Source organism: Pangasianodon hypophthalmus, chromosome 10 (assembly GCF_027358585.1).
Source record: "Pangasianodon hypophthalmus isolate fPanHyp1 chromosome 10, fPanHyp1.pri, whole genome shotgun sequence".
NCBI classification, from domain to species: domain Eukaryota; kingdom Metazoa; phylum Chordata; class Actinopteri; order Siluriformes; family Pangasiidae; genus Pangasianodon; species Pangasianodon hypophthalmus.
The window spans coordinates 9579943-9607570 of record NC_069719.1 but is presented as its reverse complement, the minus strand read 5'-3'; the positions used below and the strand labels follow the sequence as shown (position 1 = coordinate 9607570).

The window sequence follows — 27628 nt, the reverse complement described above, 5'->3', positions numbered from 1 at the left end:
TAAACAAACATCTCCTAACAGTAAAACTGACCACATCAACGATTACACGTTTTCTTTGTTAAATAACACATTTAAAAAAAAAAAATCTATTATTAGCTGTCACTGTTGGAAGGATAACGCTAGAACTAGAGCATTAATATAAACATATTATTTATTTTACATCCGGAACTACGGTCAGAGCTGCTGTTACAGAAAATTTACACACACCTTGTGAGCTGAGAATTCAACTGCCTTGTACTATAATGTTCAATAATTTATATTGTTAACACTTTAAAACTGTTAAATTGAAGATTTGCAATTAGTGGTTTATAATTATAAACATGTTTAAAAGATACACTGCCAGTCAAATGTTTTTGAACCCCTGGATTTTGTTTTATTGCAGTTTATACCACAGTGTGGTTGAAGTCTCGAATCTGACTGGTCAGTAGGGGTGCATTACTTTTGTATAACAGCACGGCTCGGACTGTAGTTCCACCTCTAACTGTAATGACAGGTTTATATTAATGAGCTGGTTCTAATACATTATTGTTTCTATAGCAACAGCTCATACAGTGGACACTTCACATGCAGACACTAATAATACATGGATTAAAAAAAACATGTTTAACAAAGTAAAACATAGATAATAGTTGATGTAGTGACTTTTTTTTGGAAAACTTATTTAACCTTTGTGGAAGGAGTCTAAGTTGTAAAGACTTTGTAACAATCAAAGTTTCCCAACACAGGAAAGTCTTCAGGACAGAGGTGTGCATGCTTTCTGGTTTCTCTGTAAAATGACAGGCTGAGAGAGTGAGAGGGATTGAGAGGGATTGAGAGAGAGGGGCTGGTGAGGGAATGACTGTTTATCGCAGCCATAATGTAGGTGAGAACAGGAACTAACTTGTCTCTCGGATGTTCCACAGCATTAAATATAACCATAAACCGTTAGATTGCGGGACATGTCATTCGTTAATAAATTAAACATTATTATTGTTACAAATCGCTGTGGTATAAGTGGAATAACACACTCCAGACCGTGCTGTTATACAAAAATAATACACTTGAATGTTGTGCCATCACCCTCCCGGCGTGTGTTATTTTTGTAATAGCATTGTTATTCTGTACTTAGTCCCAGACCACAACAAAACAATACATAATAGCAAATAAATAAAGCAAGCTAAATGTGCACACGTGGAGAGTAAACTCATTAAGCCTACAGATAAAGAAACTCACAGACAATGCTACTATTAACTGTAACAAACTGAATAAAGTGCTTTAGTAACATGATAAAGATTTAGACCTTTTCAAATTAGATTAAAATAATTCACTGAACATTTAATAATAAACATTTCTCGACCTATTCCTTTGTTAGATTTCCAATTTTATAGTGTTTAAAATTGTCATTCAAACAGAAATGCTAAAATACAGGGTGTTCAAATATGTTCGACTGGCAGTGTACTTCTGTAAAACACTAGCATTAGATGATGTCCAAATGTACTCCAAACATACGTGTTATCAATTTTTTTTTTTTTTTTTTTTAAATCAGGCCATACATATAATGTAGTAGTTACATAGCAAATAGATGAAAGCACTTAAGTAAATAATTGACATGAAGTAATTAGTAGTGGGTGCTTTGGCAAAGATCCAGGCAGCTTCTTTCATCCACACAGAAACCGAATATCTTGACCATGAGATGCACCAAATCTCAACCTCACTTATGGCATATGAATGTCTCCTGAAAGAACTGTAAAAGTTTCATGGTGTGAGAAACTCCATTACTGTCATTTTATACGACTCCACATTACACTATTTCTTATTGCAGTGTATTGATGCACCTATATGTCATGCCATTTTTGATATGATGCTGATGGCAAAGCCCTGAGTATCAGCTGATCCAATTCCAATACTCACATCCTCACAGTAACTGATTGACTCTGCAAGCTTCAGCCGCAAATACTTAACATCACAGTCACAATTAAGGGTGTAACGACTGGACTTGGCTTGATGCATTTATTTAAAAAGCAGCGACAAATGAATTGAGGCGACTATCAATTATTATTGATTATAAATGATTATAAATAGATTATTATTGATTATAAATAGATTAGGAAAAAAGGGTGTAAAAATAGACAGCCCATGGGTGTAAAAATAATTCAGATTTGTGTAAATAGGCTAGCAAGGTGATTTGCCTGTAACTCTGATACTTAAAATAGTCTTTACCTGCGAATTAATGGAAGGCCTACCCCGGATTCTGAACCAGGTTGGTCACATACTTTGATCAGAGGCTATTAAATAGTATCACATCACAGCAGATTCAGTGTTACTGTTAAATACTGAATCATTGCCTTAATCACAATCAAAATCATAATTTATTATTATCAAAGAAGATGCAGTCTTATCATCAAAAAAGATTCAATCTTTGTCTTAAGAATCATTTCGTATCCTTTGGAAGCCTGAGGTTTATACAATGGTGACTAAACTAAATCTAATCTGTCTTTCTGGCCAAGGTCTGTCCCTTGATACATCTGCTTGATACTTCCTGATTTATACTGTACAACTTGTGTTCCTGATGTGTTCGTGCTGTTTATATTTCTTTGGCAGTTACTTTGGCAGCTATTTCTTCAACACAGTGGACTAAATGACTTAAACAAACCTTCGGCGGTCATTTCCTTAGACACAAAAACACTGCGCATGTTCCTGTACAGGCTGGCACCGCTTTTTGCCGCACAGCATGTGCAACCCAACAGCTGAGTAGAAGAAGTGTTTTCATATGCCTAAATGACGAGATATCAGTAATAATGCCGTGCTCACCCGTCAAAAAGGGTCCTCCTGGTGGAATCTATGGCGCTGTCTATGGTGCGGATGGCCTCCTCGAGAGACGTCGAGACAAACGGATCTCCCTCTCTGCTTATGTGTGGTACTGAAGAAGAAAAAGGAAAAGATTATGGGGCCACACGAAATGTGCGGTGAGACTGGGGGAGACAAGGATCCGCAGGAGAAAACTACTCTCTGACAGGTGAGCCAGAAAGAAAACTGTTGTCTAGACTACCCTGCTGTTTTTCAGAGCATTATTACCAGACGAAGAGGTTCTTCAAGTGTTTGATATACTAAATGCTTTTATTTTGTATGAATGATTAATACTACATGAGCTATAGCCTGAAAAATATCTAGCACAAAACAGATTTATAATAGCACCTGCCTAAAGGCAGAAGTTCTTCCAAGAGCGGTTTAGATAATAGCAATATAATGTGTTAACACTCAAGGCTGATTTTGTCTGAGAATAACATTTCTGATATTATTTGAAATATATCACTTTCTACCACAGAGCTGTTGAATTCTCGAATCTGACTGGTTTTCTGTAAGAGCAGCTCTGACAGTAGTGTTGGGTGCAAGGCAAATCACAGGTTTATATTCAGACGCTCATTCTAATATGTTATCGTTTCTATAGTAACAACTCACTTACAGGGACTTGTATGGTGGCTTCTCTACATAAACACATTTAACAATATGTGTACTTGTAGATTTTGTGAGTTGTCTGTGAGGAGTTGCCAGTTCAATTTTTATGGCTGCTATAACTTAAGTGATACCAGGAAGTAAATGTGCCATGGACGTTCCACAACATTACGTGTAACTATAAACAAATAAAAATTATGACGTATTGTTCTTTTAAAAATCACACCACCCTGGTGTTTTCCTATAACAGCATGCCCAATCATATTTTATTTTCCTTACTTAAGGAATGATTCTAGAGAGCTAAATATGATAGATAAATAGATAAATATGGTTCCACCAAGCTAATAAAATATCACTGAAAGGAAAACTGAAGAAAGAGTGTCCAGTCCATAGAAATCAGAAAAACACATTTGGCTCTTTTCATACCTTGCACAGTTAGCACCATGCTAACCAATGAGTGTCCAATGGAGTTACGAGCCACACACTCGTAACGCCCCCCATCAGCAAGACCCACATCTTTCACCTCCAGATAACCATCAGGGTTGATGTGAAACTTCCCACTCTCTGTCACCTGAACACCATCCTGCACATTACAGAGAGAAAACAATGAGAAAGAGAACAAGATGAAAGGAAAGAGGTTTGGTCAAAAACATGCAAGCGACAGGATCAGGGATCAGGGCTCACCTTGTTCCAGGTGATGACAGGCGTGGGCTCTCCATGAGCGCTGCATGGAATCTGGACATCATTTCCAGACTCCACAGTCATGTCCCTTGGAGCATTTGTGAAAACAGGCGTTACTGATGATTTAAAAACATGTGTTAATGATTACAGTTCGTAAGGCGTCCACAGTGAATCATATGCAACAAACCGATTTAAAAAGGCACACAATGTGAACAAAGCTCATTATCACACATGACTGTGGGTTACAAACAATTGTGCAATCTTAGCATTATGTATTTTCATGTTATTATTATAGAACAAATAAAACTTTTGAACTGCAACTAAGACACAAACACTTCTGAATAAAAATGATGAGAACTGAGAATTCTCAGTTCATCACTCTCTAGAAGTCTTCCTTTCTTGGCTACTGCAATACAACAGAAACAGAGCACAAAAGCCTGTGGGCTTCCTTCTTCCTTAACCACTTTTCCTACCACTTCCAACCTGCATAGTGGAAACCCCAAGGGGGCGGAAACTCTGCCCAGACTCACATGTTTATGAAGGCGGGCATTACGCAGCCACACTTTGATGTTTGTGTTAACAACCGTTACTATATGGGAAACATCTTGTCATGTGGGAATTACAAAGCCATGTGCTTTCCTGGATTGTCCCGTAAGCCTGTAATTTCACTTAAAAGCTGGTTTAAGACTCACACAGAGCTCCTGCCACATGTCTGTCATTGAGATTTTACGGGGGCATTGTTGCGGTAATTGCCGCCCTCCTTTGTATGTAAATGACAAATGAGCTCGAGGGGTCGACTCCCAGCCTTCCTTGCTCTGTCTTAGCCTTTAAACCCTCCAGAATCTCTGGCTGCTTAGAAAGTGTTAAAATTAGGATTTCACAGAAATAAGCACATAAAGCTCACGAAATATTTAACTGTCTGTTCTGTAAATGAAACCCTGACGTCATGTCTAACAACCTGGCTATTACACGGGTCATGGTTTAAAACGGAATTCTGTTTTTTGTCCTTGCCACCCCTTTATGTAATATTTGCATGGGAACTGGTCAAAACCTTGATTACGATTTAGATGAAAGTTTTCAAATGCCAGTTTGAAGCAGCCCTGCATTGCACTGTTGGCTGTCTTTTCTGCCCTAATTAGATTTGCTTTTTTAAAATGATTAGAACAGGCAAAACAATAAACTATGCAGACTGTATTTACTTTTGCAGAATTTAACAGATTGTCCAAAGTGACTTACAGCAGTGTTTGAAATCTCCATCAGAAATATATCCTCATGCTAGTGCAAATACATCAGAGACTAGGAATACTATTAAACTAGAACCTTGTAAGTGAGGAGTTAGCTTCAATGTGCTGTGTGTGTGTGCGCGTGTGTGCCTCCTAGTCACCCGGATATTATTTTTGTTTGCATCTGCCTATGATATTTAGGAATTTAGTGGGCTCTAGTTCCTAAAATATAAAGAAACACATAGCTTAATTTAAATCACTATGACCAGGCAGTTACTAAGGATGCTGTAAATGCACTGCACAGTGCTCCACATGGTCTTTGTTTGTCCCGTGAGCATCATATCTAACTGCTCACTCAGGCCCGCATGAAAAATAAATCCCCCCGTTCACATGACATTTTTGTTGCCTCCTGCGGGATCCCAGGCCCGACGTAAAACCTCTAGTCACAATCAGAAGTCCTGTGGAAAAAATTACCTCCTATTTGCATTTGTATTTGTATACATTTAGAGCACATTATCTGTGTAAATTATCATTCTAAATAATTTATTCATATTCGCTTACATTGCTAACATGTTGGTATGACTAATTTTTTTTGGTCAATCTTATACATTTTCTTTACTTAAACTCTTCTTCACACACTGCATATATATCTTTGCTGTTACCATTAAATATTGTGCACCATCAACTTAGATTTTAACTTGTGAATTCACAAGTCATGAAACTCAGGCAGTAAAAAAATAAATGGGTGGGAATCCCCTCTTTACGACAGTCTTGGCAAATCGGATCATACAGAATCTGGTCTCCTTCTATCTTATTGTTTATGTAGCCTTGCAGGAAAATCAGTACACAGTATCTGTGCAGTTAGTCACACCAAAATAAACATGTACTGTACATCACTGAACTATGGAAATGATTAAAAAAAAAAAAACATTATGTTGAGGATTACAAAAGAGAAAACCAGGCCTGGGAGAGAAGCATCCACTGTTTGGAGCTGTATCTAAAAGTTGTGTTCTCTTTAATCCACAAGGAAATATAAAGGAAAGAGTGCAGAATGAAAACGCAGAATTCCACCTTAAAGGAACAGTCTAGTGTTTTCAACCTCATCTCTAATCACTGCTTCTTTATTGTCTTAGTGTTTACCATATACAATGATTTTAACATCTTTAACATCTGTTCTCAGAAGAGAAAGGAAAATCTATTGACTCAAAACACACTTACAACAGAAGCATCAGGACAGCTGTTGAATTCTGATAAGCTTTTAAAATGTGCAACTATATAACAAATACTGTACAACTGTAAAAATTATAAACTGTAATAGACAGCTACACTAAAATCACATGTCCGGTACACAAGATTGAAAAAATACTGCAGATTTCCTTCAGGAAACTGCAGACGGACCATGTTGTGTGCTGTGTGTACTAGCTGAAATAATTATTAATATATGAATATGTATATAATGACAGGGCTTCACAATTCTTGATTAAGCACAAATCATGATTTTTTGACTTACAATTGAGAAATCCCGATTCTGTCTCACAACTGTTCCACACACCAAATTTGTAAGAAACGAACTAACTAACTAACTAACTAAATATATATATATATATATATATATATATATATATAGTAGGGAATTAACAAATTACACAAACATCTCTATTGCCTATATTGCTATTAAGAATAAAACTTTAATCATATTCCAAAGTGTAAAGGTAACACTCACCACTGGACAACAGCAATTTTAGAAATATTAGCTGATTAATAATTAGTCATGGAAATGTTTCTGGTCCTTTGCTGATAGTGATTCTTACGCCACTTGTTGGTGAAAATTGGTCTTAATATGGTCTGTGTGCAATGCACCACTGGCAAGTTTAGAGTAAGACCGCGAGTGCAGCCATGACTCACTCGCCCCATATATTCATTTAGTCTTTTTTTTTTTTTTTTTTTTTTTTTTTAGTAATTAGGAATCTATTATTCAATGCATAATAGTAAATATTTGTTTTGCTGGACTGGAAAAAAAGTGTTTTCACTGCAAGTGGGTGTTTGCTTTGTTTAAAAATTCATGGCTTCAAAATGGTGTTTCTCCCCTTTTCCTTCTGTAGACTCACAATGATAACACGCTGTACATCATCTATGGTCTTTGGTCACCGCTAATAAGTGGGAATAGTAGCATTTGATATAATGGTTGCCTAAGTACAAATTGACACTTTTCTTGAATAGACTTTCAGTGAAAAACAAATTTAATACACATACGTGTGTAGTCTATCAAGATGCTGATAGAAATCATACCTCTTTGTTGGATGTTAAGTTGCACAGCTGCTATAACAGAGCCAACAGCGTTGACAGCCTGGCACTCATACTGGCCCTGGTCATGAGGGGCCACTCGAGAAATACGCAGTGTGCCAGCGGACAGGACAACATGGCGCCCATCAACCTGGAGAGGACTGCCTGGGATTTCAAGAAGGACATTTTTCATGAGCTTAAGTTTAAGCATTACAGAAGCCCTGAACTGCAAGCTATGTCACTATTTCGACTTACTAAGTCATGATTTTGTCTAACTTAGTTGTTAGTTTGACTTAGTGTCTCGTTATTTCAACTTACTAAATCAGTGTGAAATTTTCTAATTTTTTTTTTTTTATTATTTATGCTGTTTCTCAGATAATCAGTAAGCCAGACATTACTTTAGTGCAATTCAGTTGACACAAATATGATGAATGTTTTGTAATATGCTTTAATTAACATGATATTCTATAATAGTAATTTGGGGTATTTATACAGTAACACAGAATAAATGCTAAGATCACTTTAGGATAGATTATAAAAATGTCAGCACAACAAATTCCAACATGTACATTTTAATTACCTAATATAAAAATCAAAGTCATAAGTTTTGATTATTTAATTCATCCATAACCATGTATTCGTAGTTACGAGCTTTGCCTATAACAGCCTATTAACATGGTACTTTTCGGAAAGAAGATGGTTAAATTGAGCATCACAGGACATTAAATGAAATTAAGATGATTGTATTTATAGGCAAAATGTGTATTAATCTAGATTAAATCTGTACAACGTAACAGATCATTTTCAACTGAAACATGCATTGTGTAGCAGTGTTTTTCCCACGTTATTATGAATTACTGTCCAGAAAGAAATAAAACAGCAAAGAATGAGTTATTGATGCAAAGCTCTAAGCTACACAAAACATGTTCATTCAAGAGCTCCTAATGGACAGTAGGTGACATACGAATAACACTAGAATGAACAGAAGATAGTACTCTAACTGTTAGGCTATGTAACATGCTTAGACCATTAGACCCTTTTTAGATTTGCCCTTTTTACACAAAAGATTTGAGTGTCACTTGGAAAATTTGCATTTCTGAAGAGGAAAATTGGCAGCAGAAAAAAAAAATCAGAATAGTAAAATCTTTTCAAAACTTCTTAGTTTCGCCCTTTCCGTTATCTATTATCAATTATCTATTGTTTGCATCTGTCTGCTATATGTACTGACAAACTTATTGTTTCTATAAAGCAGTTAGGCTCCTAAATATGAGTGGATGAACATAGTAAATGTCACGCAGTGGCATGCCACTAGAACGTAGTGGATGTCACGCAGCACTGCATGAGCACCAGATAGGCGCTCGTGTTAATGAACTTGACCTTCGTTTTGTCCCAAGAGATTCATATGTGACTGTGAAGGAGTGATATGTAAGATTAACATTCATTCTTTTATTCACTCATTTATCTTCAGCAAATGCTTTATCCAGGTCAGCATGATAGTGGATCCGGAATCTATCCTGGTAAGCACCCAGAGGAAATCCACACTGACATGGGGAGAACATGTCAAACCCCACAGAGACAGTAATCAGAATCAAGCCGATAAGATATTTAGTGATGTTTCAGTAATGATCACTCTTTATCACTCGGTTTTGCACACATGGTTTTTGCTTTGCCTTGCTGTCTGAAATTTTTTATCTGGGACACAAGTGCACACTCCACTAAATTAAAATCTAAATACTAAATGCATTTTTTAAGTGTTCAATGTTTTAATGGGTTTGTTTTACTGCATACAAAAATAAATAATAAAAAAAGATACTATACTATTTAAAAGCCATACAAATGAATACAAATAGAAAGGGTCTAACCCAACCCTCCCACGTGTCAAATATTCAAGGTGAATGAATGAACAAAGCACAGTCCATAAAAGATAGTGATAATACTTTTGTGATTTTCTGTACGTGTTGTTCTTTAGTCAGATCTGCACAGGGTCATAATATTTAAAGAATGTTGTCAATAAAGATTTTCACACATTTTTCTAAAACTGTACAGATTAACTTGCACTGACTGTACATGCAATATCTCAGAACACATATATAGAGAGAGCCATTCAGAGCTCGTCAAGAGAAAATAGGCCAATCAGGTTACTTGATAGACGGGAAAAACCTGCAACATAAACATAGACATGTACACATTTTTACTGCATAACAACAGCAGCATATTATTATTATTATTATTATTATTATTATTATTATTGAAGTGTTTCTGATTTCCACAACATGCAGCAATAGATATATTGGTATTAAATGTCATGTATAATGTCTTCTAAACACGTCTATTCTCACATTTCCCATTGTGTTTACCGCAGCAGTTTCCTGCTGTGGCAGAAATGAAAACAGCCTAAAGAATTTCTTAGTAAACTATTAGTAAACTATATATACACTGTGCTCTCCATAATGTTTGGGACAAAGGCATACTTTTTTATTTGCCTCTGTACTACAGAGTGTTAAATTTGTACTAAATTTGTACAATTGAGAACAAACATGTGGTTGAAGTGAACATCCTCAGATTTTAAAAAAGGGTATTTTGTATATCTATATTTAGGTTTTATCATATAGAAATTACAGCACTTTTTATTCATATCATCCCCTCTTCTTTAAGAAGAAAAAGAGAACTGGTGAGCTCAGTAACCATAAAGGGACTGGTAGGCCAAGGAAGACCTCCCCATCTGATGACAGGAGAATTCTGACCATAATGAAGACAAATCCCCATTCAGGAAGCAGGTGTGGATTTGTCAAAGACTACTGACTGCAGAAGGCTTCATGAACAGAAAAGCAGACGTTACACTGCAAGATGCAAACCACTAGTTAGCCACAAAAGCAGGATGGCCAGGATAGTTTGCTAAAAAGTACTTAAAAGAGCCTGCAGAGTTCTGGACAAAAGGTCATGTGGACAGATGAGACCAAGATTAACTTGTATCAAAGAGATGACAAGAGCAGGTGTTTCAGTCACACCCATTCTTAACAGGTGCATAAAATGAAGCATAAAATTAAAGCCATGCAGTAGACTCCAGAGACAAACACTGGCAGTAGAATGGGTTGTGCCGGGGAGCTCAGGGACTTTAAACGTGGCAATGTTATAGGATGCTTTGCCACAAGTCAGTTCATGAAATTTCTGCTCTGCTAGATCTGTCCCGGTCAACTCTAAGTGCTATTACTGTGAAATGGAAGCTTCTAGGGGCAACAACAACTCAGCACACTCACAGAGCAGGGACACCGAGTGTACAGGATTCCTCTGGAAGCAGCAGCATTACAAGAACTATATACAGAAATATATATACATTTGCTAAGAGAAAAAAGGTGCAGGGAGACTGAATATTTTGTTTAGTAGCTAATCGTGTCTGCCTGCTTAGCTTTATGACATAATTATAAAGTTTAGAAAACGTGTGAGGATACAGAATACCAACAATACCTATTGCAATAAAAAAAATTAAGTAATTATGACTCAGTTTTTACTCTATCCTACACCATAGATTGATCCAAAAAGAAAAAAAAAGCAGATAGGGAGACTGATGGATCTGTGTTTGGGGTCAGCTTGTGACTGACCTTTGTATTAATTAACATGTTTACTTAAAACTTGTGCACTCATCTTGTTGTTCTACTATGAGGCTAATAAGATGATAAGGATGGTGAGTGCTTCAAGGCCTTTATAACACATGGCTACTTTTTCAATAACATCTTGCTCAGTAAACCCAAACACATAATCCTAAAGTACAGATACCAATGGCTCTGGTTTGAACCTGTTTTGCTCTTCATCACCCTGGTCATCTAATTGCTCACGTATAATGGACAGATGATGATTTTATGAATAATCATAATGGTGTTAAAGGTTGTAATCAACCAATCAACCAATCATTTAATGATGAATAATACATGTTACTGTATCATAGCTAATGATTTTGCTCTGTTTATTCCTTTATAATAACATGCAATCACAAAGGACATGCTGATCTGCTCTCTCCTGATCTCGATCTTCTCTTCTCTGTAACGGCCAACATGACCGCACACTAAAAACAATGTTAATGACAAGACTTCCACAAACAAGTAATAAAGCCTTGCCTATTGATAAAGATTATAATTGAAATATTATGACCCTATGCAGATCTGGCACTAAAGAACAACACAAACAGGAACTCATGAAAGTGTTATCATTTATAATGGACGGTGCTTTTTCATTTATTCTCCTTTGAAGCACAAATTTCATCTTCAAAGCCAGTAAAAGCGTTTATTTTTTTGCGCAAGAGAGCTGAAGCAAATGGGCTTTCGTTCAGCCACATGATTACCGAGTGTGATTACCGTAACTTACTTAGTCCAAATAATGACAGCAACTGAAAAAAAAAAACTTGCAGTTCAAGGCTTCCACAAAGTTCACTGGCTTATTCTGATATTTATGATAATGATATTCTCACATTGTAAATTAGTATAGAAGTATTATATTCCAGGGGTTATTTTTAGATTTAGACTCGATTTACTAGTTGCTAGTGTAAAAAATGGTATTATAAATATGAAAAACAGATTTCAGAGCAAATTACCTTAAAAAATGTAAAAGAAAAATGTCCATCTATCTATCTATCCACACACATTTTATATATATATATATATGCGCAGGTTTAATTGTGATTAATGGATACAGTATGTAGGTCCATTAAATCATCTCACCGCTGCGTGTCCAGGTTATGAGGGGCTGAGGATAGCCTGTAGCGTCACAGGGGAAATCCACTGTATGACCTTCTAACACCGACTGGTCCTGTGGCGTCACTGTGAACTGAGGAACAGCTGCAGGAGAAACAAACACATACAAAGAGGTGCGACTGATTTATAGTTAGAGCGAGGCTGCATTAGTTTTAGAAGTGTGAGAATAAACAGAACTGAACCTTGGCTCTTTGCTGTTTTCTTTTATCTTGTTGTCATATATGTTTCCACTGATGCATGGGACTTCAGAGAAACTTTAACAAAGAAAGTCTAATTACTCGTTATTAAAAAATATTAAAAATTAAAAACCTTTCTTGATTAAAGAACACTTTCCTGCAATATGCTCTTTATTTTATTTATTTATTTTTATTTATTAATCTTTTTTTTTTTAACAGTGTTTGTGCACTATTTTTAAAACGTTTCTTTTCTTCTTTCTTACCCTGCACTATGATGTAGGCAGTGGCGTGGATGGTGTCCATATCATTGCTGGCGTAGCAGGTGTACTGGCCTCCATCACCCTGGTTGACGTTCTGGATATAAAGCCCTCCCGAGGGTGTGATGCTGATGCGAGGATTGTTGGGTAGAGCGCTGCGGTCTCCTCTTGTCCATGTGACCCGGGGATGAGGCTGCCCTGTGGCACTGCACTCCAGAGTCACACTCTCTCCCACCAGCACCTCTGTGTTCTGAGGCTGGATCACGAAACTAGGGCGAGCTATAGAGGATCCCACAGCAGACAAAAACACCATTCAGTCTTCCCAGTGCTGGAAGAATGATTACCTGATAACCAATAATAGGAAGAACAATGGACTTTTCACATGAATTATGAACTACCATACTAGGTCATGACTGTAACAAGTCTGGACACATGTTATTGAATGCATCTTTTTCACGATCTTAAACTCTCTCAAAACTTGCTTGGGAGACCATAAAAATTTGTTTTCAAAAAAAATATTAATTCCACATCTAACATCTTTGAATGGCTTTAACTTTAATGCTTAACTTCTAATTACTAGTTGATAGCTATAAATAAGACAATTCAAAATGTTTTTTTTTCCCCTTCACACTGGCGCCTCACATTACCACTTTTGACTAGCACCATGGACTCTGAACAGATGAGGCGCATCTGTTTTGAATTTGATGCATACTTCTCTGACAATTCATCTTTACACTGTTCCCATCATTGGCTTTTTGTAAAACAAGCCACGTCATCAGATTGCTAATCAGACCTCTGTAAAATCTCGCACCTTTTTAGCCTAATGTCTCCAGCCCTGTACTGAGTCTCTGGTCTGATGAGCTGATGATGCATGTGATCATATCGTAACAGATAAATCGTAACAGAGGATCTGATACAGAAGCCGAGCTGGTTCATGTTTAGACAACTAGAGTCACTGAACTACAATTCACTTTTTCATATGCTTATGGGATCTGCTACAGTATTTAGCACATGCCCAGACCATTCTCTTAGTAAAACGGTGTTGCGTGGCCTGCATTTTGGAACATGATAGCCTCTTATATTTTATGATGCTGTAACACTTGTTATGTTTAATACTAACACAGATTTTCTGATTAGATTTTCAGTGCTACTGTTTCACAATAATGCAAAGCCTCTGCAAATTTTACACTTTGACCAATCTTTGTGAACCCTTTTGTTATTACCAGGAATTAATTACTAATCAAATTTAGTGTGCTAGTCTGATCAGCAGATACAGAAGGTTATTATTAATAAGAGGTTATACCAGCTATTAAATACAAGGGTGCATATACTTTTTTCCAGCCTAGATTGTGAATGATAGATTGTGTCCACTAAAGACATGAAAAGTACAACTGTTTGTGTCCAATTAATTTAGGCAGAATGTGTTTATCCACCTATCATTCACAAACTTTTCTTGCAAATGGCACATATAAGTTACTGAAATGATGTATAATGTGTGAATCCAAAACAGATTTTTTTTAATGCCACTCAAAAGGTAGTTTTTAATTTAGAACTTAGAAATAAATTTTGTTTTGAATATTAAAATGCCTGATGTATTTGTTCCAAAAAAAATTGCACCAGAAAAGGGGAGAAACATGCTCACGCTTTTATCCCATCATAATCCACCAACAACTGTGCAAGAATGCAAAGTGTGCGCAAAGCTCTCATCAAGGTTATTGTGAAGAAACTAAAATATGAGATTTTTTGGTCAGTGTGTGTCATTTAATAACAGGTCTTCAGTATTAACTAAAATGTGGGAAACATTAAAATAAAGAACACCCTTGTATGAGAAGATGAGTCCAAACCTTTAACTGATACTGTAAATGGGGTGAAAATAAAACATTACAGTGATGCCCATGTTTTATAGAAAAAGATTTCAGCATCTAAACTGGAAGCAGAGTTATTGAGAAAGAAAGAGAGAAACAGTAGTTTCTCACTAAGCTTCAGGGTTTGTTCCCGGGACTGTCAAACGAAGGTGTGAGGCTTACATGGTGCGCCAAAGTAGCGCAAGGTGACCTCTCCAGTTTTGACCTCGCCGGCGACATTTTTGGCCATACACTGATACACGCCCTGGTCAGTTTCCCTTGTGTCCTGAATCATCAGGGTGCCGTCTTCCAGAAGATTCAAACGCGTGTCATCTTGCATGTTAAGGGCGTTGCTGTAAAAACAAATGGAGTTTAATAATTCAAAACACAAAATATTAGCTCTGTAAACAACGTGCAATGTGTACAAACTGAAAAAAACAGCAGTAATGTATTCTTTGTTTTTCTTAGATTAAAAGTTGCTCTCACTTATTTCTCAGCCAGATGATCTGGGGTTTGGGATTGCCCTCCGCCCTGCACGTGAAGTACACAGTGTTCCCTGAGGTCACATCCACATCCTGTGGTTCAGATGTGATCCGAGGAACCTCTGTAGAAGTGGGGTAGAGGAATGGTGGGGAGGGGTAGGATTGGTGTAAGAAAAGAAAAAGACAGGACAGAATAATGTTAATAGAGGTGGATTAGCATGCTACAAACAGAACTGGACTTTGCAGAAGGCTGACTTGTACATGATGATGTCATGAAAGTTGGATGTCTAAGTGGGGGACTATAATGTCTCGGCACAATACCAGACCAGTGGAAACTGCACACATGCCGAGAAAGCCTGTGCCTTTACAGCCATCACGAGTTGCACTAAAACTGCTGGATGGATGGCAGAATAAGCTGCCAAAGGCATGGCTTCTGTTCATTTTAGCATATCTATGAATGAAAGAGAGTTTTTTAGTATCCCATTATTACATTTCACATTAATTATGCCAACTGGAGAGGTTTTACACATTATATAACCCTATCCAAAGCATTATCAGACTATTTCTACACGAGAGAGTGAGAGAGTGAGAGAGAGAGAGAGAGGGAGAGAAATTCAATACAGATCAAAAACGGCATACAGAAATATATCTTCTTTTTCATATGAGCCAATTCTCAATAAATCATGAATCCATACCCTTTGTGTCATGTTAAAGTGCCACACACACAATGCTGAAACACAAAGCAGTCAGTTGTGTGCTGATAGTCATCCTGCCTTTCCTCTGCACCACACACCACTGGTTGCCTCATTAACGCTTTCTGACATCGTAATTATAGTTCTGTTTGCCAGCCACACTCAAACTGCCACCATTCCACACCGCATACGCTAGAGTGGCAGTGCCACACTGAGCCGTGATGTGTTTTTACAGCTGCTCCAGCTCACTGTGTATCATTCCTGAGCAGAGAGGGGGAGACATTCCAGTGCAGAGCCTGTAGAGGTATTAAGAGATGGTTTACACCAACAAGCCTGGGCAGGTTTGTGGCAAATTAGCCACAGTAGTTTGTGGCTTCTTTGTAGTACATAGACAGCTGCTGTGTACTTGAAGACGTGTGGATTACATAAGACTGTGAAGAGAAAGCACTAAAGCTTTCTAGCTCGTTTTGAATGAAACAAGAAGAAACTTGCTTTGGGAAGCAAAAAAGCCCATGTTTGCCCACATCTGAGTGATATGAATAAGTCTGACGCCTGGCCTGCTTTACTGCTGACAGCACTCCCTCCCTGTAGGATTGACCTTCATTTGTTTAGCAGATGCCTGAGACTCAGGGAGTTACATTTGACCCACTACTCACTCTGGCAGAACATTCAATGAGTAGGAGGCTAAATACATCAACAGTGTTACATCTGGAAAATCACTTCTAACGCTGCATTCATACTAGCAAGAAACATGTTGCTAATATTACTTTGGATATGACTCTTATGAGTGTGTAGATGCTTCTCCATCCATAACTGTCCAGTTTAGTTTTTTAAATGGTAATAGCTGAAATGTAAACAGTCTGCTGTATAATTTATACATATCATTGTTAACTTTGGTTAAAAAGTTTAATAAAAACCTGGAAAGGATTACATCACATTAATAGCTTTTCCATTATTTTGCACACAAAACATGGTTAAATTAGAACCAGTTGGACATCCCATGCCATTTTATTGGGTAAAGAAATTTACTGGATTTGTCACTTTATGCCTCATTACTAATCTGCATAAAATTGAGAAAATCTCAATTTTTAATTAGTACTGTACTCGTAAAACATTTGCTACATTTAATTCAATTGATAATAAAATAATTTAATATAAGATCAGTAGTAACAGGGTCAGCAAGACTGGACAGTTGAACATTAGAAAAACTTTGCCTGGTCTCTTGTCAATCTTCAGTAGCCTTCAGATTCATGCTCTTGGCTGACAGGAGTAGAAGCTGATGTAATCTTTTGCTGTTGTAACACATTCACCTGATGATTCAATGTACTGTGCTTTCTGAAATGCTCTTCTGCTCACCACAATTGTAAAGAGTGGTTAGTTGAATTACCATAGCCTTCCTGTCAGCTTGAGCCAGTCTGACCTCTGACCTCTCTCATCAATATGGTAGTTCCGCCTGCAGAACTGCCTCTCACTGGACGCTTTTTGTTTTTCGCACCATTCTGTGTAAACTCTAGAGACTGTTGTGAGTGAAAAGCCTAGGAGATCAGAAGTTTCTGAAATACTCAAACCAGCACCAACAACCATGCCGCGATCTAAGAGAGTGAATTCACTTTTGATGTGAACACTAACTGAAGCTCTGTATCTGCATGACTTTATGTGTTGCGCTGTTACCACACGACTGGCTGACTGGATAACTGCATGAATGAACAGGTATTCCTGACTGTCTTACCACAGTTGAGCTCCTCCGCAGTGAGGGTGGCCACAGATCGGCCCTGCAGGCGGCTGGGGTATTCACACGTGGCAGCAGCCTGGGCATTGCCAGACTCGGCGTACTGCTTCAGTAGGTCTGCCAGCCATAGAAGCTCGCAGTCACAATTCAGTGTGTTTGAGTCCAGACGCCTGAGCAGGGACACAGAGATTTTATTTAAACTCCTGTCAATTCGATTTTACTACCTGATAGTATAGGATATGAATATGATTTACATTTTGGACATTGTTAAAAAACAGCATTATAATTTAAATGTAAACATGTAAAAATGTAAATGTAATGTAAAGATTGTAATGATGTCAATCATAATAAAAAGTTCTTTTAAGAGGCAAGAATATATCAGTGTAGTTTTTAAACATTAAATAATCGATTTAGCCTTTTAGAACTTTACAATGATAATGCCCATTCATTCTGTTTAATAACTTCTAATCTCTCAATGTCAGGCTTCTTAGTAGAATTACTTGGGCTCAGCTGGACTGTGACTTGAGATCAGTCTTTTACAAACTGAGCTGCCGGTTCGTATACTATCTTGACTCTCAGAATATGAGACTGCCCTGTATTATGTGACTTTCCTCTCGTGTGCTGTTTTGCATTCGCTGTGAGCACTCACAGTCTCTTCATGGACTGTAGATGGGAGAAAGTTCCCAGTGAAAGGTGTGTTAATCTGTTGTTGTGCAAAAACCTATAAAAGGCAGACAAAATAACAAAAAATGGTGGCAAGAATTAAATGAAATCATATCTCTCGACATATATAACACACCAGACACCAAGGAAGAATTCTATATAATTACTTATATATTAGGTGACTAATAAACATGTATAAAACGCCGTCAGCATTCGACAGCTACAGTAGACACATTCTTTCCAAAGTATTTACAGGATATTTTACAGTGTATACATGATAACGAATACTTTGAAACTCTTGTATAACATTTATAGTAATGCAAAGAATTTCACTGCAATCAATCAGCTACAAAGGCAAAAGCAACTGTTAATGGGAATCAGTTGCAAAACATTTGTATGAAGCAGGTCAGTGCTCTACTCCCAGCTGTGAGGACCACATGCTCCCTGGAAGGCCTGTCCTCCGAGACTCTCTTATTTTATACAGGAAATAATAATACAACTTCTTTCCCAGAGTTTGTGTAATCACTCCTTCGCTCTTTTACCAAACATGTTCTTGAACTTCAAACAGCATCCATCATCGATCATTTATTGGTATTAAAAACAGATGACCATGCTCACTGAATGAAAAAATTGCCATCTTCCATTAAGCACGGCTGAGCTGAGACACACTTCCTCTTCCCATCTGGCATAAGTCCCATGGACACACTAACCTAGAAAAATTCCATTCTAATATGTCTGGAAGAAAACCCTACACTGATTTTTCTTTCTTTATAAGTACTTCCTGCACCTGGGATCTTTAAGAGTCCTCTCTCTCTCCTTCTCTCTTTGTGTTAGGCCAGGTGGCTCCTCCATCCTGTTCTCAGAGGGACTGGAAAAGGAGGCTGGATTCCAGCACGTCACCCGTAAACAGAGGTGGAATAAAGGAATCAGATCAGCTACCTAACTCCAAACATCTGCTATGAAATCCAAGAGGAAGTGTTGGGGGGAGGGGGGATGTGGGGGGAAGAGATCTTTTCCAGTGGTCATCTTCACTGCAGGTCTGGTTCATGTATAATTTTGGATGAAGTAAGCCAGATTTTCAATTACATACAACAAAATTCCACAGATGCAACACTGAAAGTTGATACCTCTCTCCCAAATGTATGAGGCGATAAAGCAGATCTTTAAAAAGTCTTCATATCACCTCAAGGCTGACTACATTTATGATCACAAAAAAAATTACAACTTTTGAAACTGGATAATCATGGAGACTAATTGAAAGAATTATCGCTCCAGCTTTTACAGGAATTTGAGAACAGAAACATACTCCAATGTCATGTTGGAGGCATCATGTGCTTTTCAGTTCACCGTCAATGCCAGGGATTGTCATTGCAAAATAAGCAATATGATCACTATTATCATGAATAGTGGTTACATAGTGTGTTAGAGCACCCTCATGCATCTACATGATCGCTTTGATCTGCGGTCCAAAGACTCAGTAACATGTTGAAAAATGGTACAATGAATGGATCCTAAAGGATGAATGAGAGAGATGATATCCTAGAGGGACTCACAGCCGTTCCAGCTTGGGCAAGTGAATGAAGGACTCAGGCTCTAATGCTTCAATGTTGTTGAAATGGAGATATCTGTAAGAAAAGAAAGAAGAGACATATGATAAATACAGTACATTTACTTATTACAGCAACTTTTGCTCTTCTGTTTCTGCTTTAGCATGCCAAATGTCTTTTATTTCCATTTTCAACATAAATAAGAATTTGATAGGCATGTGGTTTAATACTAACACACCCAGAAGAGATTTATGAGAGTTTCAGCATGTGTGATTGCTGAAACTGCTATCAAAAAACGCCCATGAGAGAAAGCAATCTTTCTAGCATTTGCCTAACTGGCTGAAAATCAAAGAGTGAAAAAAAGCAGATCAACCTGATTGTTTGTAACAATTTTTGGCAACAATTGTAAGCCTGGCAAATTTCATATATATTTTGCTCATTCATAGCTAGTTTGTTTCTGTGCCAGACAGACAAGGCTTACTTCAATGGACACAAATAAATTATTAACGTCTGTTACTTTCTACCAAAATAGTGATGTAAACTGAAATTTCATAATAGTTGATTGATACTGGTTGTATTAGTGCACTAAGTGCTGATATCAATTACGCATTATAATGATGCTGATGAAGCACGTTAGAATGACAGACTTATATGGAATGTAAAATAGTAATTTTCCTATCATATGGAAAGAGTATTTGTAGTTAAAAGAGTTGGATCTAAAAGCCAATGTGCAAATAAAACAGAAGTACAGGTTTTAAATCCAAAACAGCAGTCTAACAGATGTTTTTTCATCAGTTGATTTCTGTGCTCGATCAATAAACAGCGACTCAATTTTGGTGGTTGTTGTTAATGCTTTCAAACCAGTTTTAGCTGACATAGCCAAAAAAGAATGTATTGCCTATGTGTTTTTCTTTTTTTTTTAAACGAGTGGTCTGGGTTGTCATTATCTAATCAAACTGAACTGAAAACATGATAATAGCACACAGGCATCTGCAAAATAAGCTGTGTTAGTATTATGTCTGACTTTCTCCCACATATTTGAGGTTACAGAGACTTTTGTTTTGCTGGGAAATGTAATGATGCCTACAGAAGAAAAAGACCAACAGCAATAAACATACACATAACGAATGCCTAAATAATCATGAGGTTTAAACATTTGGTTCAACCTCAGTTCTGCCCTCCAGGCGCAACACAAAAGCATTCACCTTGTTGTCTGGAGAACAAAAGTTTGAGTTCTGGCGATGCCACAGTCATGCATGGCCAAAAGTCCAGGAGAGCAAAACTGGCCGTGCTCCCTGGGTAGGAGGGATGGCGAACTCTCTCTAAATCACAATCACAGTGACACTAGCCAATTGTGGGCTGCAGAAGAGGGCAGATAGCGCTTTCCTTTGTTATGCTGCCCTGTGATGCAGCATGAGCAGCATTCTGTAAAAATGCAGTTTGCTGGCTTCACACGTCTCAGAGGAAGCAACCCTCCCCCGTTGGTAGCTGTCATATGACTGGCGAGAACTGGCTGGTGTGTGGGAATTAGCAAAGACTAAATCAGAGAGAAAATAAGGGAAAAGCCAAAAGCCATGCAAGATATATTTAATGTAGCAATAGCAAGCAGCCGATTAGGCACTACTCTCTACTACTATTCACAATAATAATACTACCATTACTATTAATACTATTACTGCTAAGGCCATCACTACTACTACTATTACTAGTGCCACTGCTAAAAATATTATTACTACTACTGCTACTATTATTATGACTACTGCTAATGCTATTACTACTATGGTGACTATTACTCACTGCTGATTACTACTACTAATGCTAATACTATTACTACTTCTGTTATTACTACTAATAATATTACTACTATTACTACTTCTGTTATTACTACTAATAATATTACTACTATTACTACTTCTGTTATTACTACTAATAATATTACTACTATTATTACTTATGTTATTACTACTACTAATATTACTACTACCGATGATGCTATTATTACTACTATCATAACTACTACTACTTCTACTACTACTACTACTACTACTAGTCTCTTGTAGTCTGATGAGTGGCCCTGAAATCTGCATATTTTGTCATGGGAACCAGATGTGCCAGAGGTTAGGGGTCAGCTCGCTGCACATGCTGCATGCACGTTGTCACTAGCGCACCCGGGCTTGAGTGTTACATGTCAGCTGCATGGCTTAACTGTTAAAATGTTTCATGGCTCTGCCACAGACAGGACATGCCTTTCCATATAATGTGACCCTACTTAGGTAGCAAAGTCTTCTCATTCTCAAGAAAATTTAAAATAAAAGAGGACATGAACGTAGACTAAAATGAGGTAGCAAAAGATAAAAAAAGTCACTTACAGTTGTTCTAGAGAGACAAGTCCCTTGAATGCTTGTGGGTCTATCGACTGGATTTCATTCTTGTACAAATAGCTGCGTAGAGAAAGAAACAGGTATGTTAGAAAAAAATACAGGGAGTAACTAATGTGAGGACAATAATTATACAATTACATAATTCCCCAAATCATCCTGCCTTTGGATATATGAGAGCCGTTTATTAATTGTATAACATTAGCAGGATTTAAATAATCATGTGATGCATTTCAAGCCTTGACTTGGAAAAAATATACATATTTTTGTTATACATAAATAAAAAAGCTAGCAGCTAACAAGCAGTACAATAACCAACATCTAACAGAAATGTATTTATGTCAAACAGATACAGACTCTGTGCTTGGATTACTGCTGTATCATATCAGTGGAATAAAAGCTGCTTGTTCATGCAATGCTGAAATGCTTACATCTATACATATGTCCGTTTTTCACAATTACACACAGGTACTGATCTGAACACACACATATGTATATTTTTTCTAAGCATTCATGTTGTTAGCAGTTCAAATCAGAAGGCAAAGTACACACTAGACATAAGGATACCCTACGTGTAAAAACCTGCACGTTTAGCACAGGGCTGTGATCTGACAGGACATGAAGGCCAGTGTGCTTTCTGGGACTGAAATGGTTTGCTTTATCAATCAGAATGGAATGTGAAGGGGTGACTGCACACATGAACATGAAAGTTTGGTGTTGGCAAAGCAGAGATGCACCGTGGGAAACAGGAACTCGGTACTATGAGTCTCTCCTCTAGGGAGTAGGGGTTCAAGTGGTCAGCTGTTCAGAGTTTAGCTGACTAATATAAATGTTCTTGAAGCTTGGCTGATGATTTTCCACATATTACATTACAAAAATACATTTCAGTCATACTCCTCAGCTGTTCAGTGTTTGGTCGAGCAATCTAAATACTCTGTGAACCTGAAGGACTCCATCAATCATTTGTTATAGCACACAAATGAAGCCAATACAATTCATTCATACGTATTGGACTGTCAAAACATGTGAAGAATTTGAGCTAACAAACTACAATATACACTACACTACAGTGCACATAGTTTTATATTTATATATACATATATATATATATATATATATATATATATATATATATATATATATATATATATATATATATATAACTATGTGCACTGTAGTGTAGTGACACCAAAACAAAATGGAAATTTTTATTTATTTTTAAATCTTGCCTAGGCTATACTACAAGGATTGTGTTGTACAAGAAGATATTTTAACAAACACAGTCAGCTTAAAGATCACTAAAATGTCTGTGATACTCCAACACCCCAGTAATCTTTACCTTCTCTTTTGCGTGTATCTCAAAGTTGTAGCATTTCAAAATCTGGTTACCCCAAAAGTGAAAATGGAGAAAATTGCATTTAAACATTACTGCAGTGTTGGAGGTAACCAGATTTTAAAGTACTACAACTTTGAGATACATGTAAAAGAGAAAGTTTAGAAAAGTCTGTTGCTTTCCTAACTATATATTATATAAAGAATTTCACAATATTTCACTACTGAAGGGTTTTCCCAGGACACCAAACAAAAAAACTGATGGGATGAAAATGATATTACTAACTACAAAAATGCACTGTAAGAAATTCAACATTTTGAACCTTATACAAGTATACAGAAATGGGAGCAATAAGTCAGGCTTAATTTCCATGTGGACCACCAAGTAAGCACACTAGAGCCTCACTCGGAGATACAAGTCTAATTACTTTTACCAGATGCCGGAAATTTAACAACAGCCCCACAAATCATCCTCAATATCCATTTCTCTCCAACAGCCGATTCAAATCCGATTCCAAATCAAATTCCGATTCAAACATTTTACACACATTACAGGGGCCTTTTTTTTTTTTCTCCCAGAATAAATGTCTGAGAATATCTGTTCTAATATTTAGTCTAGAAACATCCTTTTTCATGCTTGGCACTAATCAGATTCCACTAGGCAAGAGCCTTAAGTCTCAAACACTCCATTTAGGAATCATTTCAAGACAAACTGAAGTAAACCCACACAGCAGAGGTCATGTGTTTGGGCTATTGTCTAAGGTTGAGTCATTTTTGAAATTGAGCTACTCTGAGTCAACTTGAAAGAGTCTTTTCCAAACCACAGTCTGCAGAATTAAGGCTGAGTTTCAGAGTAGGGGCATAATGATATCAGATGTAATAACAGGAAAATGAATTCAAATGTCTGGTTTGCATTTTTTGACCTAACTGTAGCGATATTTGAAGTGGTCAGGTCGGTGACAGACGACAGCAACTTTATTTAACAAACTGACTGACTTTAGAAAATGGACTTCATGCTGTTTGCTGAAAAACATAATAGAACAATTAAACTGTAACTTGTGCAAAAGGTCTTTCTGGTGATTATATGATTATATTTCTTTATTTCTAAGCAAACTGCACCATTTTGTACAAAGGTCTTCAGAGGCCAACCTCTGACAAAGAAATGACCCAAGAATGAACTCTTTTAAAGCTGCATGCTTACTAATTACACTTAGCTGTAAACAGTTTAATTACCACTGCAATTACAGGCACTCAGAGTTCCCCTCACTGTGAACAACATCCTCTCCACTACAGAGCACAACCCGTCCCTAGAAGGACTAAGAAGAAAATGATTGGAAATGGATTTCTTTAGCCCTAAAGTACCATCAGTAAAAATGCCAGGATCTATAAATATACATGAACATGCAATGGAAATGCTTCTCTGGCCATTCTCAATAGCTAGCTGACTACATAACCGCTGGTAAACTAGATCGAAACTGTCATATGTATAGGAGTAAAATTTCAAGACTTTATTTGCATCATCATATTTTTAGCAATTTCATAATTTTTGAAGGCATCTTTGCTCTACAGCATTTCTTTGCATGTGCCTAAGACTTTTGCACAGTACTGTACGAGTCAGCTGGCCACCCCGACTTCAGTAAAAATCTACAGACACATAAAGAAGTTAAACTGGGTAAAGCAGGTGTTACATTAAAGAGGAGAAACGTGGCCATACTGCCTGTAATGTAAACGTAAACGCAGACAGCACAGCTGAGGCTTTCTTAATAGATCTGTGACTAACAAAAGGAAGAAGTGTGGGAAAGACTGTTACTCAAGCTGTCTTTGTTCTCCCGTACCTTTAGGTGATGAATCTCAGACATCTCAAAGCACAGCACAGGCAATTAAGTTCCATAATGTGTGAGATTTGTTTTCCGTCTCAAACAATGGTTGTCAAGTGTCGAGATTCAAAACACAAACTCAGAGAGCACTGTAAAGGGGGAATTGCACTCAGAATGATTGATATTAATGTGGCATGTCTACATGGAATATAAACGATGCACATCATAACCTCTCCTCAAAAAATCAGTCAAACACTTGAGATCAGGTGAGCAGAAATGTCAATGCATGAGTCAACTCACAGATATTTCAAGTTCTCCAAGTCCTCAAAAGCTCCTTTTGGGATTCTTCTGATGTGATTGTTGTTTAAAAGGCTTTGGGGAGAAAAAAAACAACAACAACAAAACAACAGTACACATTTTAAACAGATGGTTATACAGTAGAGGCATACATCATGAATTCTGTCAAACAACACTTTTTGGTAATTAAAAAAACCCAAATCAAATCAAAACAAAAACCTTTTATTGCAACAAAAAGAATGCTTTACTAGATTTATTTGTCAAGTCCAGGACTCTAACAGATTTCAAGTTCTCACGCAAATCAGTTGTCCTTATTGAAGTAACCCATAAGGTTTGTTTTCAGTTTGTGAATAACTGTAGTGTAGCTGCCGGTGATTCAGAAAGTGTCAGTGGAGCACAAGAAAAACATCAAACTCGGTTCCAGAGACAGATCTATTCCAACGTTCACTTAATCTGTTCTGGTGGCTTGTGTTGTCTCAATAACTTTTTAAGACACTGTTGTTTTTCCTTTAATTTGTTGTTTGTCCGTATATACTATATATAAGGAATAAAACATGAAAATGCGCTTACAGGAAAATAATTAATTATGGGGTGGTAAGGCAAAGCAGATTTACTATTATCTCCCAGAAGTTGATTATTTTCCTATAACTTCATGTCCTCAAGTGCTGTATTCCTCTTATACCAAAGCAAAATGCTGATGTTTTTTTAAATGAATTAAAGAATGACAAATTGTACTGTTTATCCATTTACAATTACACTTAGCCCTCATTCAACAAACTGGATATGAATAAATTGGTCAGAACACCTTCTGAGCAATCGGATTCAAGAATTCTACAGTGCTGTGGTATACATAAACATATTTGTCTTGTATACATGTATATTTTCTAAACTCATATTAGCAGAGCAGCTGCGTGATGCTGAACCGTGGCCTACAAGAGCAGGAAAAATAAATTCTGCAAGGATTATGAGGTGACCTGCATGTGTGGCCTGCAGCAGACACCAGCGGCCTAGAACACACTGTCAAAGTAAACACACGCTCATAAAAGTTTGTCAGTGCATGAAGACAAAGTGGGGCAGCCTAATGGCACGGGATACTTACAGCGTGTTGAGGTTCCTCAGTCGTCTGAATGAGCCCGGCTGCAAGTCTTTAATTTTGTTAAACCTCAGGTCTCTGTTAAAACAGAAACATGCAGTAGGGATGATTAGATAATAACACACAATAACACAAGGACACATATTTGACGAGATATTAAACACATAAACAATAGCTGAAATTTCATTATTGTATTTTCTGACTGTATGAATAAGAATATAAGGTGCATCTCCTTAAAACCTTCCTTCAGAAAATAAATATTTTTAATTGTGTATATATTCCAGAGAAAAGGGTGAAAAAAAAAAAACCCTTCGAAGTCTTGAACATTGGGTTCAACATCAACATGAGAACTGTGTTTCTGTCTATAAGTGTGATAACAACAATGCGTGTGATGTTTTTAATATTTGTATTGATGTATTACAAATATAAGACGGCAACTAACTACATAAGGCTAACTCAAAAAATTCTAACATTCACATTGTTTTTCTGAATAAGTCATGGCACCTAGAAGACAAGGGTCCCTGTGCGTTATAGTTCAGGAAATATGGGTAACTCAAATTGTATTTAAAGTGAGTGAATCTGCAGAGTGTTTTTTTTCTAGCTTGTAAATGGCTTTGAATTGTAACAATGTCCTGACTAAAACATCTAGTGTCTACATGAAACTTGGAGAAAAACTGTTATGCGTGAGAGCAGTTCAGCTATGCGAGCACTGAGCACTGAGACACTCGCATTTCCTTCCTGATCGCTCACTCGCTGATACTGTTTTGCACGCTCAGGTCAGTTGCCCTTACGCCCTCTGTTGTAGACACTGTTTAAACAAAACCCTCAAACATTAAGCTCAGTACAAGAACTTGTAGCAGCATGAGGCAATAACCAACATAAACAGGGCTAAATAAAATGTTCCATACGTAGGTAACTCATTTTGGTATCAGTATCAATCTCGACAAGCAATAAAAA

The 27628-nt window shown here is 37.1% G+C and overlaps 1 protein-coding gene across 1 annotated transcript in view; it reads right to left on the bottom strand.

Moving 5' to 3' along the window:
- Positions 1–27628, bottom strand: part of LOC113538688 (peroxidasin) — a 55474-nt gene that overhangs the window by 11892 nt on the left and 15954 nt on the right. The window contains exons 2-15 of the mRNA XM_026933958.3: positions 26678–26749; positions 25582–25653; positions 22124–22195; positions 19761–19832; positions 18194–18265; positions 17545–17714; positions 15128–15245; positions 14825–14994; positions 12804–13076; positions 12332–12448; positions 7626–7784; positions 4117–4229; positions 3859–4015; positions 2791–2899 (exon numbers count right to left, since the gene is read on the bottom strand). Of these exons, the coding sequence (XP_026789759.3) occupies positions 2791–2899; positions 3859–4015; positions 4117–4229; positions 7626–7784; positions 12332–12448; positions 12804–13076; positions 14825–14994; positions 15128–15245; positions 17545–17714; positions 18194–18265; positions 19761–19832; positions 22124–22195; positions 25582–25653; positions 26678–26749 (1746 nt within the window). The remainder of the gene's footprint in view (positions 1–2790; positions 2900–3858; positions 4016–4116; positions 4230–7625; positions 7785–12331; positions 12449–12803; positions 13077–14824; positions 14995–15127; positions 15246–17544; positions 17715–18193; positions 18266–19760; positions 19833–22123; positions 22196–25581; positions 25654–26677; positions 26750–27628) is intronic.